Source organism: Curcuma longa, chromosome 21 (assembly GCF_044706935.1).
Source record: "Curcuma longa cultivar G26 ecotype Majalengka, Jawa Barat chromosome 21, ITB_CL_G26_1.1, whole genome shotgun sequence".
Taxonomy (NCBI): Eukaryota; Viridiplantae; Streptophyta; class Magnoliopsida; order Zingiberales; family Zingiberaceae; genus Curcuma; species Curcuma longa.
Genome location: NC_133881.1, coordinates 11,874,326 through 11,888,167, shown reverse-complemented (window position 1 = coordinate 11,888,167; position 13,842 = coordinate 11,874,326). Strand labels below are relative to the sequence as shown.

The 13,842-nt window shown below is 35.1% G+C and overlaps 1 protein-coding gene across 4 annotated transcripts; it reads left to right on the top strand.

Annotated features, from left to right (window-relative positions):
• The first annotated feature begins 2,453 nt into the window (after positions 1 to 2,453).
• On the top strand, positions 2,454 to 12,876 carry LOC141814738 (ATP-citrate synthase beta chain protein 1). Of its 4 annotated transcripts, none has more exons than XM_074702688.1 (17): positions 2,454 to 2,536; positions 4,220 to 4,344; positions 4,443 to 4,545; positions 5,242 to 5,307; positions 5,421 to 5,544; positions 6,238 to 6,372; positions 8,319 to 8,379; positions 8,460 to 8,536; positions 8,634 to 8,789; positions 8,895 to 9,023; positions 9,131 to 9,263; positions 9,346 to 9,473; positions 9,610 to 9,715; positions 9,809 to 9,885; positions 9,954 to 10,024; positions 11,484 to 11,768; positions 12,539 to 12,876. In XM_074702688.1, exons 2-17 carry the CDS (start codon positions 4,245 to 4,247, stop codon positions 12,612 to 12,614), a joined length of 1,827 nt encoding a protein of 608 aa, XP_074558789.1. In that variant the 5' UTR covers positions 2,454 to 2,536; positions 4,220 to 4,244; the 3' UTR covers positions 12,615 to 12,876. The 4 variants fall into 4 exon arrangements, with proteins under 4 accessions (XP_074558789.1, XP_074558787.1, XP_074558788.1 ...); XM_074702686.1 differs by having other exon boundaries at positions 2,460 to 2,516; XM_074702687.1 differs by having other exon boundaries at positions 2,464 to 2,540.
• The last annotated feature ends 966 nt before the right edge of the window (positions 12,877 to 13,842 follow it).

The following is a 13,842-nucleotide window of genomic DNA, read 5'->3' as shown; positions in this document are numbered from 1 at the left end:
CGACATTTTACACTATAAATATTTTCTCATGTGTTGCTCGACATTGTTGCTTGCTGCTATCATTAGGTAAGCCAACCTCTGATCTATACGGACCATTAAATAAAACCTACGTGATCCTTTCCTTAAGCTCCAAATTGTGCTCTTCCATTCAGTATGGTGACTTCTGATGTTCTCGTCCTGATAAATTGCAATGAATGGTGGAAGTTTCTTGTTTCAGGTTTTTCCTCAATGGCTTGATGGTTTACAATGAATGGAGGGAAGTTTGAAGGAGTTTGTAGATGAAGCATTGAGTGATTGCTATTACAATTATAGAGATTGTGTGCTCAAAGACTCAACAACTTAGAATAAATAGAAAATTTGTTAACTATTGAAACCATTATGTGAAAAAAGGGGCACTTTCAAACTTGAATGATTGAGGAAGTAAATAGTAAAGAAGCCTTTTCTAACAAAACTTCTGGTGCTTATAGAAACCATCAAATGCAAGCTAATAGATTGCGTTTGGTTGAGCAAAATTCTCTGGTCGAGTGTCTCATGCGAAGTGGTTGACGCTTGCGAATTAAGATATCGACAAGTCAATTCCGGCACCAAGTGATATCGACTTCACTTCATGTACAAGTCTGTACCTAAATCCCATGCCGACGATTGAATGCAGTTAGTTACAAAGTTGATGGCTTTAATACCAAAGGAAGCTTCAAAGAATGAAGGGTTATCCCTTGGTTTGAGTGTGATTTTGTTTGTCATGAGCCACATCCGACATGACTGACCCCACAGTTTAATGAAGAAAGATAGATCAGATATTGAGTAGTCCTTTAGGTAGGTGGCAATTCAAATCCTTACCCTTTGATGTAAATCTACTATTTAGGTACCAATTCAACTATGCCATGCTCATTTCTTCTTCAATAAAAAAGTAGAATTTGTTACTTCAGCGGTTCTACATGGTCAGTTTCACGACTATTTGTAAGGATGTAAATCGAGAAGTTGCAGTTGGTTACTACGATGAAGGACATTGTCTCAGTTTCGTCAAGATTCAATCTTTATCCATTTTAATAAGTCTATCCCGCAATAACCAATTCAACCATATTTCAGTGACACTATGTCATGATCCATGACTTTAGGATTGGTCATCTGATATTACTCATCACTTTATGACAACTGTTCTATCCAAGACCAGATCCATTTGAGCCAATCCTAGATTGACTTGAGTCTTTGTTCATTTATTTTTATTTTAAATAAAATAATAAAAATATTTTTAAAATTTAGAATAAGAAAAAAATAGAAATATATTTCTATAAATATTTTTAGATATTTTGTATGTAGTTAAATATCTGAACAAGACTTAGTACTTGAGGCTTCCTTGGTTTAGGTTTATGCCGAGGCACTTAGGCCATGCTTGGTCTAAATCTATGTTAGGTTGGGCACAGCTTGAGGCTGAGTTGCGCCCAACCTAGCCCGTGGACCAAGCTACTCTAGGCTGACTAGTGAACTAGACTTGACTGCTAAAATCTTATTGGATCGTGCTCAATATGACTTAGATCGAACAAAGTTGGGCTAGCTCGTAGGTGACCCAATTCTATTTCAACATCTACTCTTTACTCAAGTTACTTCTATTTTTTTTTTTGTATTATTTTTCACTCTCCGATACTTAATTCTCTAAAGCGTGATAGATTTATGTCAAATTTGAAACATTTATTTAGCACAAGAGGCATATGATCGTCATATGAATTTACACAACTTTATTAATAATTAAGAGGAAGAAGAAAATAAGAATTCTAATTCCAAATGGGATGACTTGAAGATTGATTTTTTAAATATGCAAAAGTTGTACTTTGGATTCATTAGGTAGCTAAATCGGAGAAGACGATCTACAACTAGATTAGTTGAGCGAGACTAAGACACTTAGATTACCAATAAAATAAAATAAAATATTTGTTATTATTTTTAAACTAATAAATTCATTATTCTAATGTTCCTCAATATTATTTATTCTTTTATTTCTTTCCGCATTATCGATTTTTTTATCAAATATAGTGAAATTTTTTTTACCAAACTTTAAATTTTAATAAATTGATATACATGTTTTAATTTTCTAAGAAAGCAAAACTACTGTTTGGGGAATTTTTAAATTGACAGCGTATTAATATGATTAAATTTATACTTAATATAGTATTAAACATATATATTTTTCCAATCAATTAAGATTATTATAAAATACATTAAAATAAAATTAATTTATGTTAATTTTGTTTAGACGTCATCTCCAGTTCAATTCAATTGGCTCCTGTTTTCTTAACACCGGGCAAAGACCGAGTAGGTTGGGGTTGTGTCCGTGGGTCCAACGTCACGTGACCGCTCGCCTACCACCTACCGCTCTGCCACCCAACTCTCTCTCTCTCTCTCCTCTCTCTTTCTCTCTATTTATACAACCCCCACTCCTCAAAATTGTGATTCGTGAGCGATCCCGTCGCTGATCGAGTTCTCCATCTCCGTGCCAGCGCCGGGATTTCGTTGCTCTTCAGGTTGACTCGTCTCTTTTCGTGTAGGTATCAGATTAATCTTCCCGATTCGGATTTTGTCTTGCCAAAATCGTACCTGCAAGTCGAGATCTGTTGATCTGCGGAGCCCGGGTGGAATCCTGTCGAATCCCGCTCTCATTCTAATCGCTCATCTTGCCTGTTGAGGAGTTGTCGTTCTAATCGCTCATTTTCGAAGTATTATTTTCTCATTTGGTCGATTCAAGTAGGGGTTGTCAATCCTCAATACAGGGGGTTCTCGATCTTTATGTGTTTCGATATTGGATCTTCGTCAGTAATATTCGCATGAGATCTAGGGGGTTTTGCTGCAGAAATATAGTCGCCGAGTTGGATTTTGATGTGAGGCCTTTTATGTATTGGCCAAGGTTTTCAAAGTGCGTACATTTTGGGAACTCTTGATTCTAGGGCGTGCTTGATTAGAATCTTCGGAACCTAGATTGGCCGTGTTTTATTTCTGTAAACATTTTGGAGTTTTTGACTTGATGTTGCTGTGCTGTGACTGATGTTAAAAGAGAATGAAATTCTAAACTTGTAACTCAATCCTTGTGACTAGTTTAGTATCTTTGAAGTTCGAAGTTGATGAATGCAAAAATAATGATAAAAATTTCTGTAGAGGATTTTTTTGAATCATATATTAAGTTGCTGAAATCTTTGTCCATGAACATCAGTCTTTATGACTTGTTTATGTAGGTTGGGAGAGTAGGAACGAGAGTAAAATGGATTCATACCTCAAGCTCAGCTTCACCCAGAATTGAAAGGAAAATTAATAAACTGGATGATCAAATGATTTCCCCAATAAAAATACCATTACATTTCTATATCAAATACACACCATAACCAATCAAAGCAATAGTGAGTGTGATCCTTTTACCACTAGCTCTTAGACAATTGTCATGTAAAGTATCATTTGTAGGGCAATAGCATGTAGCTAAAAACCAGCACTTTGATCCAAATATCATCAACAATGTTGCAATCTTGCAATAGGTTCGACAATCTCATTTGCAGCAGGCAGTTCAGGTGCAGAGTGTTTTCCCTTGAGAAGGAAGGATTTAGTAGGCATCCTATCTTACTAGGAAGAGCTAAAGTGGGTTGTTTACTTTAGAGGAATTAGTGAGGTGACTAATCTTCCAAAGATTCCTTCCAATCATAGCTATGAATCCTGCTCACACCTATGTTGTCTTGATTGATTGATGCTTGGTTTGACTATTCTATTTTCCCAATACATATCCCTTACTTTGTTACACCGAATGCATAATTTGGTAGACATCAAGGATGCAAATCTAACTGTTTATTTTTCTCTTTTGAATGGTATGATTCTGCTGTGAATCAAATATGTTTTTTATAATTAGTTGAAATCCTAGTATTTCTTATTTTTCTTCTGGACATTGTCATTTACATGAATTTACAAAATGGAAGGAATCTCTCTAAAAAAAATTATTGGTAAAATGACCAGTGTTGGAACGTAATAGCTAATGCACGAAGGTATTTATTCCATACCTTTTGTTTCTAGGTTTCATTTCCATACTCTATTTAAGTTACTAATATTGCAATATTTTGCATAAATGGAGTGACAGAAGACATCTATTTGTCAATAATTTGATATATCTTGCTAAATGTGATCTTTGTATGCTTAATTGTAGGTTTATTCTTTCTGGTAAAAGGAATTAATTAATTTGTATTGTTCACAGCTTGCATTTTGTTCTCACTCACACAATGGCCACTGGGCAAATTTTCTCGCGAAATACTCAAGCTTTATTTTACAATTATAAGCAGCTTCCAATCCAGAGGATGCTTGATTTCGACTTCCTTTGTGGTTTGTTGATATCTTTTTGTTTCCTCTTTTGTATCCTTTGTGCTTATGTTTGAGGGTTGCACTTTTCACTTTTCTTGGAATTTTTTGTTTGATTATAGGAAGGGAAACACCTTCTGTTGCTGGAATAATCAATCCTGGTTCAGAGGGGTTTCAAAAGCTATTTTTCGGACAGGAAGAAATTGCAATTCCCGTCCATTCAACGTAAGGCATATTATATCTACATTGGTGCTTAAGGCTATTCATGCAGTTATCATCTCTCAGTTTTTACTTATGCAATAAAATGATTGGACCAATATAGTCAGTAGGTTTCATTCTGGTTATATTTCATTCTATTTTATGCAGAGTGCACCATCTAGATGGAAGATGTATATTTCCATTGTTTTTTCTGGTGCAATGAATTTATCTCAAGTATGTCATACAAAGGGGGTTTTTTTTTCTTCAATAAGGCAAGAAACAAGAAAAAAAAAATGAACAGTAATATCTAGGGTGACAAAAAAAGCATAGCTGAAGCATTTTGCAAGATTCCTTGTACAGTTGGCATTTATAATGATTACAGTACAAAGCATATCACATATGCTCAATAAGGAGTTACTTACTTCATTGAATAGATAATACTACATAGTAACTACTTTAAATGCTTTTAGGAGATCTTTTGATACATCCATTACCATTTTATTATGTTCAATGAAAATAGGCTATTGAGTGAAACCGTAAACTTCAGATAGCTTTCATTTACTTGTTAGAAATTGGTTTACATGGATTTGATAACTTTTCTTTTGTCATTCCTTCAAAAGTGCCAATTAATCATTCTTTCAGTTTATTAAACAGTAACTTTTAACTTCTATCGTTTGATTATCTGAACTGTTTGTTGATGTTTCTTGTATGATTAATCTACAGCATTGAAGCAGCATGTGCTGCACACCCAACTGCTGATGTTTTTATCAATTTTGCATCATTCAGAAGGTTTGTGATTTTTTTTTTTTTTTGCATGCTTAGAAAGCAGTGCATGACTAGGTGTTGTTGAATGCTTAGAAAGCAATGCATTTTTTTGATACTATGCTTCATTGTTAATGCAGTGCGGCAGCCTCTTCTATGTCAGCTTTGAAGCAACACACCATTAGAGTAGTTGCTATTATAGCTGAAGGTGTTCCAGAGTCAGACACAAAGCAACTAATTGCATATGCAAGAGCTAATAACAAGGTTAGAAACATGAACAAGTCTGAAGAACTCTTGTAATTCAGTCAGAACAGAAAACAATTTAGCTCTTAAAACTTGAACTTTTAGAATTGAAAGATTATATAGCAAAAACACCAATGGTAGTAAATGACAAAAAATGGTGGATTTGTTTTGGTTTATTGTGCATAGTTCATAGTTTAAAATCTTGAGCCATTTCACCCGATACAAGTGAAACATATCATTCCGCCAGTGGACCGGCACCGGCACAAGCACGCCTCCGATGCTGGCGCGCTGTGACGCGTCCGGACGCATTGAGTGAGCATGACAACTAGTCCGGATGCGTCGCACATGTCTACGGTAGATTTAATTAAATAACTTAGATTAATAATTTTAATCAATTCTTAGTTATATTGGGATAATTTAAATAGACTTAATTAAAGTTTAACAAAATTATCCCATTAATCTAATATATTAATATATTTTTTAAAAAATTATTATTATTTTTATATATTTAGATTAAATTTTTTTATTTTTAGTTAATATATTTTATATTTAATAAATGCTTAAACTATATCGGCGCGGCATGATATGGTACCAAAACTGTATCATTCCGGTTTAGAACCGAAACTTCGGCACGGCTTTAGATATTAAACCATGCCGTAGTTCTTGCACTAATTTATATTTTCGTGTTCAATACCTTTTCAATGATGGTTTCAGGTAGTTATTGGTCCAGCCACTGTTGGAGGCATTCAAGCTGGTGCTTTTAAGATCGGTGACACTGCTGGAACAATTGACAATATAATTCAATGCAAGCTTTACAGGCCAGGATCTGTCGGATTTGTGTCTAAATCGGTACATATCCTCTCATTGAATTATTTCATCTTCTAAACTTGTTTTGTTTGCATGGTTGCTATCCTTCGTCTGTATCAAATTTATGATTACTATCTATGGTAAAAAACTAGGCAATTGGACAATATTTCCTGTGGGTGTTCATTCCCAACTACCTTGATTTGCTGTCACCTTTTATTCTAAGTTATTAGACACCAACTGAAGGTATTTACTGTCCTAGACAATTTATGAGTGTATCCATGGTTCTATTGATCATATAGCTCTTTTGTCAAACAATTTTGTTAATAAGTTGGAAGTTCCAAAGTCCTCTTTTTTTGTTTGTTGGGAATTTTTTGGATTGTCATACCTCTGCAGCTTTCTTGAACTTGTACATAGTGTTCATGTAAAGCAACCTTGTAAATGGTATCCAGAGATTTGTTTCCTATACAATTATGTATGAGAATGCCGAGTAACTTTCCTAGTACTGAGACATGTTTGAAAACACAATGAATATATCCCTTGAAGGGAGGGGCGTTTAATCTTTTCAAATGGTACCATTTTCAGAAAATAGTATTTTCGACATAATGAATATATCCCCTAAAGGGAAATACTCTGAATCTTTTCAAATGGTACCATTTTCAGAAAATAGTATTTTCGACACAATGTATATATCGCTTATAGGGAGAGATGCTGAATCTTTTCAAATGGTACCATTTTCAGAAAATAGGATTTTCTTATGCTAGCTTCAAACAGAAAGTATTTTCAGAAGCTTTAATTTTACTCACATGATAGCTTTGGTGGAGGTGCAGTCTATATGGATATTGGTCTACTGTTGTATTCTGACTTTGGTTCTTTCTTATACAACTGCTATCTTATTAGCAGTCTTAATATATGGAGCAACACCGTACAGCATTGGTTATGTAGTTGTAATTAGTAGTCATAAATTTTGACACTATCCTTTAATAGGTGACCACCCCCGTCTCAGTGTAAAATTTATTGGTTATGTAGAGTTGTAGTTAGTAGTAAAAAATTTGGATGTCTTCCTTTGACAGGTCATCTGTCTTGGTGTAAAATTTAGCAATATGTATCTAATATAAATATCTCTACATCTTATGTGTATATCATCATATTTGATATAATTTATTACATAATATTTGTTTACATTTCTTGCATCTTTTTAAGGAATTGGAACATGATTAACAATCTAATATGTTGTATTTTTCATGGACAACACAAACACAAGCCCATTTTGAAGTATCAATTTAGAGATTGTGGAAGATCATTCTAATTTTTTAATTAATTTGTATCTCTTGGATTAATGTATCATGCATCATGTTTGCATCAAAGTTAATTTCCTGATTGCATCAAACATTAGAATCCAGAATATGACAAGGTTACTTAATCTTTGTGACGTGTCCCTAGGCTAATAGACCAAATAGGAGATCTAGGCTTGGTGCATTGGTAAGGTTTTTTTTTCATAGTAGGATGGGAGAGTAGCATTAGATTCATGATTAACTTTGTTTTAGTACATGCTAGATCTTTTTAGAAACCATATTGGTGGAAGGCTACTCGTCTGTAGAAACCACATTAGAGGGAGCTTCATGGATTAATATTGCTACACTTGTGTTACTTCTAACTTTATTTTTTTTATGATGGCTAAATGGCACAAAACAATAACTAATTCTGACTCATATTCCATGGAGAACACATAGTTTCCTTGTTTAACACAAATCATACTAATTGGTATACCACTAGTAAAACTTGTACCATGACACTTGATGTTTCATATTCTTTAGAAACTAAATTACATCACACAATTTTCCCTCAACTCACATTATCACTATCCATGTACTAATGGACTATGTCTTAAAAAATGGCTCCTCTTTCCTGGCTAAAAACTCAAATTAAATAGTTTTATTTTACCTTTTTGTATTACTTGTCAGGTATAATAATTTTTTGTGTCGTTATAGGGTGGCATGTCAAATGAGCTTTACAACACAATTGCCCGTGTCACGGATGGAATTTATGAAGGTGATATTGCTGTTATTTCCAGGCTAATCACACTTCTGTTTGTAAAATCTTGATCTGAGTTCTTTTGATTTGCTATTCAGGTATTGCAATTGGAGGAGATGTTTTTCCTGGCTCAACTCTTTCTGATCATGTTCTGCGCTTTAACAACATCCCTCAAGTATGTTACCTTGAAATTAATTTCTCCTTCGAAAAGGAAAATTACTAAACATTGTCTTTAATAATTGCTTATCATTTATATTCCTTGCTTTACATAGGTCAAGATGATGGTTGTGCTGGGGGAATTGGGTGGGAGAGATGAATACTCCCTTGTTGAGGCTCTAAAAGAAGGAAAAATTCATAAACCAGTTGTGGCTTGGGTTAGCGGAACCTGTGCCCGTCTATTCAAATCTGAAGTGCAATTTGGCCATGCTGTGAGTTGAACTTTATCTTTTCATGTTGTCTTTGTGACCATCTCTGCTGGCCATGATCCAAATCAATCTTTTCGTATTTTATCATTTCTCGATTTACTAAACTAGGGTGCAAAAAGTGGCGGTGAGTTGGAATCAGCACAAGCGAAAAATCAGGCACTCAGAGATGCTGGAGCAATAGTTCCAACTTCATATGAAGCATTTGAGACTGCAATCAAAGAAACATTTGAGAAGTTGGTATGCTGTTGTGGTTCAGTTTGTTTCTGTGATATCAATTGGTATCATTTCTGTGCACTTAAGAATGCCAATGCTGGTATTTATATCTTGTTCTCTTTATGGGATAGGTTGAGGAAGGGAAGATTGCTCCTGTACCTGAAACTAAACCACCTCAAATTCCAGAGGATCTTAAATCTGCAATCAAAAGTGGGAAGGTCCGGGCTCCAACCCATATCATCTCTACCATTTCAGATGACAGAGGTGCAATCTAATACAATTTTTTCCTCGTACAAAATGGACTTTCAATGTTCAACAATTTGCTAAGTCACACCTCTATTCACAGGCGATGAACCTTGTTATGCTGGTGTACCTATGTCTACTATTGTCCAAAGTGGCTTTGGTGTGGGTGATGTCATCTCCCTTTTGTGGTTCAAGCGTAGTCTACCACGTTATTGTACACAATTCATAGAGGTCTGTTGGAAAATGAGTTTCTCTCACTTGTTTTAAGTTGTTGACTAATATTTTAGTTGCTTTATGCAAACACAATCTGCTAATATTTGATATCTGTAACCATTAGTCTCACATCATATCTTTCTGCAATTGTTAGATCTGCATCATGTTATGTGCTGATCATGGTCCTTGTGTTTCTGGTGCTCATAACACTATAGTTACAGCAAGGGCTGGAAAGGATTTAGTCTCCAGTCTGGTATCAGGTTAGTTCAATTTTAATTTGGCTCATGTTAATAGTCAAACCAAGGGCTTTGCCTATGGTCATTGGAAGGAAATGAGCAACTTCTCAAATACAGGGTTGCTCACAATTGGTCCTCGATTTGGTGGGGCAATTGATGATGCTGCTCGGTATTTCAAAGATGCGTATGAAAGAGTGAGTATATAACTTTTTTTTTATTGTTTATTAAGTTGCAGTAGCACTAAATATATCTCTGTTTTCAGGGCCTCACCCCTTATGAGTTTGTTGAAGGCATGAAAAAGAAGGGCATTCGAGTACCAGGAATAGGACACAGGTTTATTTCTCTGAGTTTCTAATGATTTTCTTTATTCTATGCAAGATATCCATGATATTTAACTATTTCTCATAGTGTCAAACAAGTTTCAAGAACTCTCATGCCATTTTCAAATAGACTTGACCATGGGGCGGATTTGAACTAGACCTAGCCTGGAACCGGAACTAGGTCAATAGGTCAGTTACCTGTCGGTACAACAGGCCGGTTACGGGTTGGGACCTAAGTGAACCGGCAAACCGCCGGTTCAAGCCACTGATTCAATCGACGGTTAACCACCGATTTTAATTGGTCCATTGGTATTTATTTAGGGGTGAGCAAAATTTTGATTAAACTGAAATAACCTACCGACCCAATCAAATTTGGAAGTTTGGTTTGGTTAATTTGAAAATTCATTTTCTTATTTAAAATTCTTGATTATTTCAGTTTATTTGTTCAATTTTTAAATTCAAACTTCGGTTAAAGGAACCAAAGAAGCTTGATTATTTGTTCAAATAAGCTTGAATTGACAACTTGATAATATTTAAACAAACCAAGCTCAAGCTCATAAAAAGGAAACTAAGCCAAGCTTGAGCAATCATTTTAACGACTTGGTTCTTTTTAGACTTGGCCCGGCTTGGCTTGCTCGGTTACCTTATCAAACAAGTTTGAACACTATAAAGCTTGGCTCGATTTGGCTTGTTTACAACCCTGTACGTACAATGGCGGAGCCAGCCCGGGTAATTTACCCAGGCTGATTCGATTGGACTACGCCGACGGGATACCCCGGGCTAATTCTTAAATTTTTTTCTTCTCCTCCCTAAATCCAAGGTTTTTTTCTTCTCGTCGCCGTCGGACCACCCAAGCTACAGCCCGGGTACAACTATGCCTGGCTCCACCCTTGTATACGTAGTCTTACTCTGCTTTACAAGAGATTGTTTCCGAGACTCGAACTCATGACCTCTAGGTCACACAATAATAACTTTACCGTTACGCCAAGACTTCTCTTCTAATATATATTAATGTTAATGTTAGATAAAAAAATCATTGGTATCAAAATACTGAAATGGTTCAGGATTTAGTATAATATTCTTCTCAATCTACTTTGGCTTCTGAATTTTTGAAAGCTCTAGCGTTACTTGATGATTGGACGAAAGTTACAAAAAGAATCAAAGGAATGCAATTTCAAAAGACGAAGGAGAAAATTTTGATAATGAAGAAACTAACGGAATACGTGGTTTTAATTCCTTTATATCCTAAGTGGATAGATAGACAACTTAAATAAGTTTACGTCTTTTAATTTTTAATTTTCCACATCTATAAAGTTATAAATATTCTTTTTAAAAATAAAATATGGATAAAAAAAGAAGTGACAAGGTAGCAATATGTATGCTAGTGATGCTTCATTTATTACTAGGCACTTTGATTAGCCATCCTAAGCTTTTGTTCATATTAATGATAAATGCCATTTTTGGGGAAACAGGATCAAAAGCAGAGACAACAGAGACAAGAGAGTGGAGCTCCTGCAAAAGTATGCACACACTCATTTCCCGTCTGTAAAGTACATGGAATATGCTGTGCAAGTTGAGTCGTACACTCTCTCAAAGGCAAACAACTTGGTTCTTAATGTTGATGGCGCAATTGGATCCCTTTTCTTGGATCTTCTAGCTGGAAGTGGAATGTTCAGCAAACAAGAAATCGACGAGATTGTCGAAATTGGATATCTAAATGGTCTGTTTGTGTTGGCACGCTCAATTGGTCTGATTGGGTAAGTCGAGCACTCACTTTTCAATTGTCTTTATTTTTTAGCCCTTCTATTCATTTTCGTCGGGATTAATCATTGGTGGCAGAAAAAAGTAATAAAGGAATAGGATTTATCTAGTCCATCATATTCCTAAGCCATATTCCTTAGCGAAGGCAAAGTGCTGTCTTTAGTCTCTCTTAAGGGAGGAATTGATTTGAGAGTTAGTGGACGGAGGGGCATTTCCACTGACCTGGTAGCTAGTTATTTGATTGGTGAACCTCTCTTCGCCTCATGAGTTTGTCGACTATGACAATAAGAAACTGAAGTAGATATTTAATCCTTTTAGGGTCTGTAAACTTAGGTGGAAAGTTGGGAAGGAAGAGAAAAAGACTTGCAAAGTTACATATGAAGCTTCATTGTTTCTGTACATTTCTTTGTCTCCCTTCCTTTCCCTCATATCTTCAAAGAGGATTCTTATTAATGCTTAAATACTAAGAGATTTTCCATCACTGAATATTTTTGTATTAGATTGGGCTCCCTTCCCCTTTAACATGCTATCAGAGCTGTTCGCTCATCTCTACCAATAGTGATGTTGGTACTGAGATGGGCACGTTAAAGATAGTGTCACATCCACAAATATGGGTTCTTATCATGTCTATATCATACCAATTTGCCTTGGCATTTTAGGTTAGATTTGGCTTCCTCTTGGGCTTTAGATAAGCCTTACGGTTTACCTGCTTTTTATTGAATTCTTGCTTCTTCATTATATATAACACCATTCTTGGAATCCACAGGCACACATTTGATCAGAAGAGATTGAAGCAGCCACTCTACCGTCACCCATGGGAAGATGTTTTGTACACAAAGTGATCGCTTTCAAACGCATGGCGAATCCAAATCAACTTTACTTTCCCTTCATGATCAAATCTTTTTTTTTCTGGGGCTTCGCACGAGTGCTCAAGCAGCTTTATATGAGCCCCATTTTTCCAGTTTTCTTTCTTAGACCCTGCCTGTCAAATTAAACCTGTTTAACCTGACATGCTTGCCTGTCTCAGTTGACGTGGTTTTGTATTCTCCAACACAAATAAACTGAAACATAAGTTAATTTTATAAAGCTGATTTCTTTTTCTTATGCAGGTACGTTCAAGACTATAATTTCTATTTCTAGTGTTCTGAAACAATTGAGGATAAGACCAAAAAAATGGTCCTTGAGAGGTTTGATCTTAAAATTTATATGCAAAGTTATGGTACTCTAATTCCATAGCTCTTGATGGGAAATTAACTCTATTAGCCTCAACATAAAATTAATAATTGCATTATGCATATTTCAATTAAATGATTTTTTTATTTTGATTTTCTAATGTCTCCCCTATAGCCCACCTTAAATTCAAACCTAAACCTCCTTTTGATTCCGTCCCTAATTGGCCATCTGTTGTTATCGCAGATTAACATTAATATTCAAATTCATTCAGTAGTTAAGTTGTGTGGTAAAATGAAATGCGATTATCGGAATGGATACGAAGATTGAAAAGGATTGAAAATAAAGAAACATTACATTCTTTTATTTCTTTTGTGGCTATTATCTCGCTTGTTTAGTTCAATTTGTTTGATCCACTTAACTTGATCATCTAGCCTAGCCTATTCTATGTGTTTGGTTTATTCATTCAGTCCGTTTTAGTAAACATGTTTGCTTGCTCAGCATATTTGTTTTATTCAACTCTTTAGGTCAATGTGATTCGTTAGCGCCTTGTCGATTTGGACTTTAGCCCGTTTGATTCACTTGCTCTAATCTATAATATGTAAGAGAGATAAAATAAGTTCCCAAGACATAATTGAGTTGGTTATGACGAGACAGACTTACTGAAGTGGATAAGGGTCGAATTTTGATAAAGTTGAGATAACGTCCTCCCTAGTTGTGGGACCGCTGGAGTGATGAATTTTAATTTTTGTTGAAGTAAGAGAGATGAAATAAACATGGAAAGAAATAATTCATCATTATCATTCTATCTTATTTTTCTATTTGAATATTAAAATAGAATCATTAAAAAAAAACCTAAACCATTCTTGTTTGTTTCCATCATAGAAATAGAAATGAAAT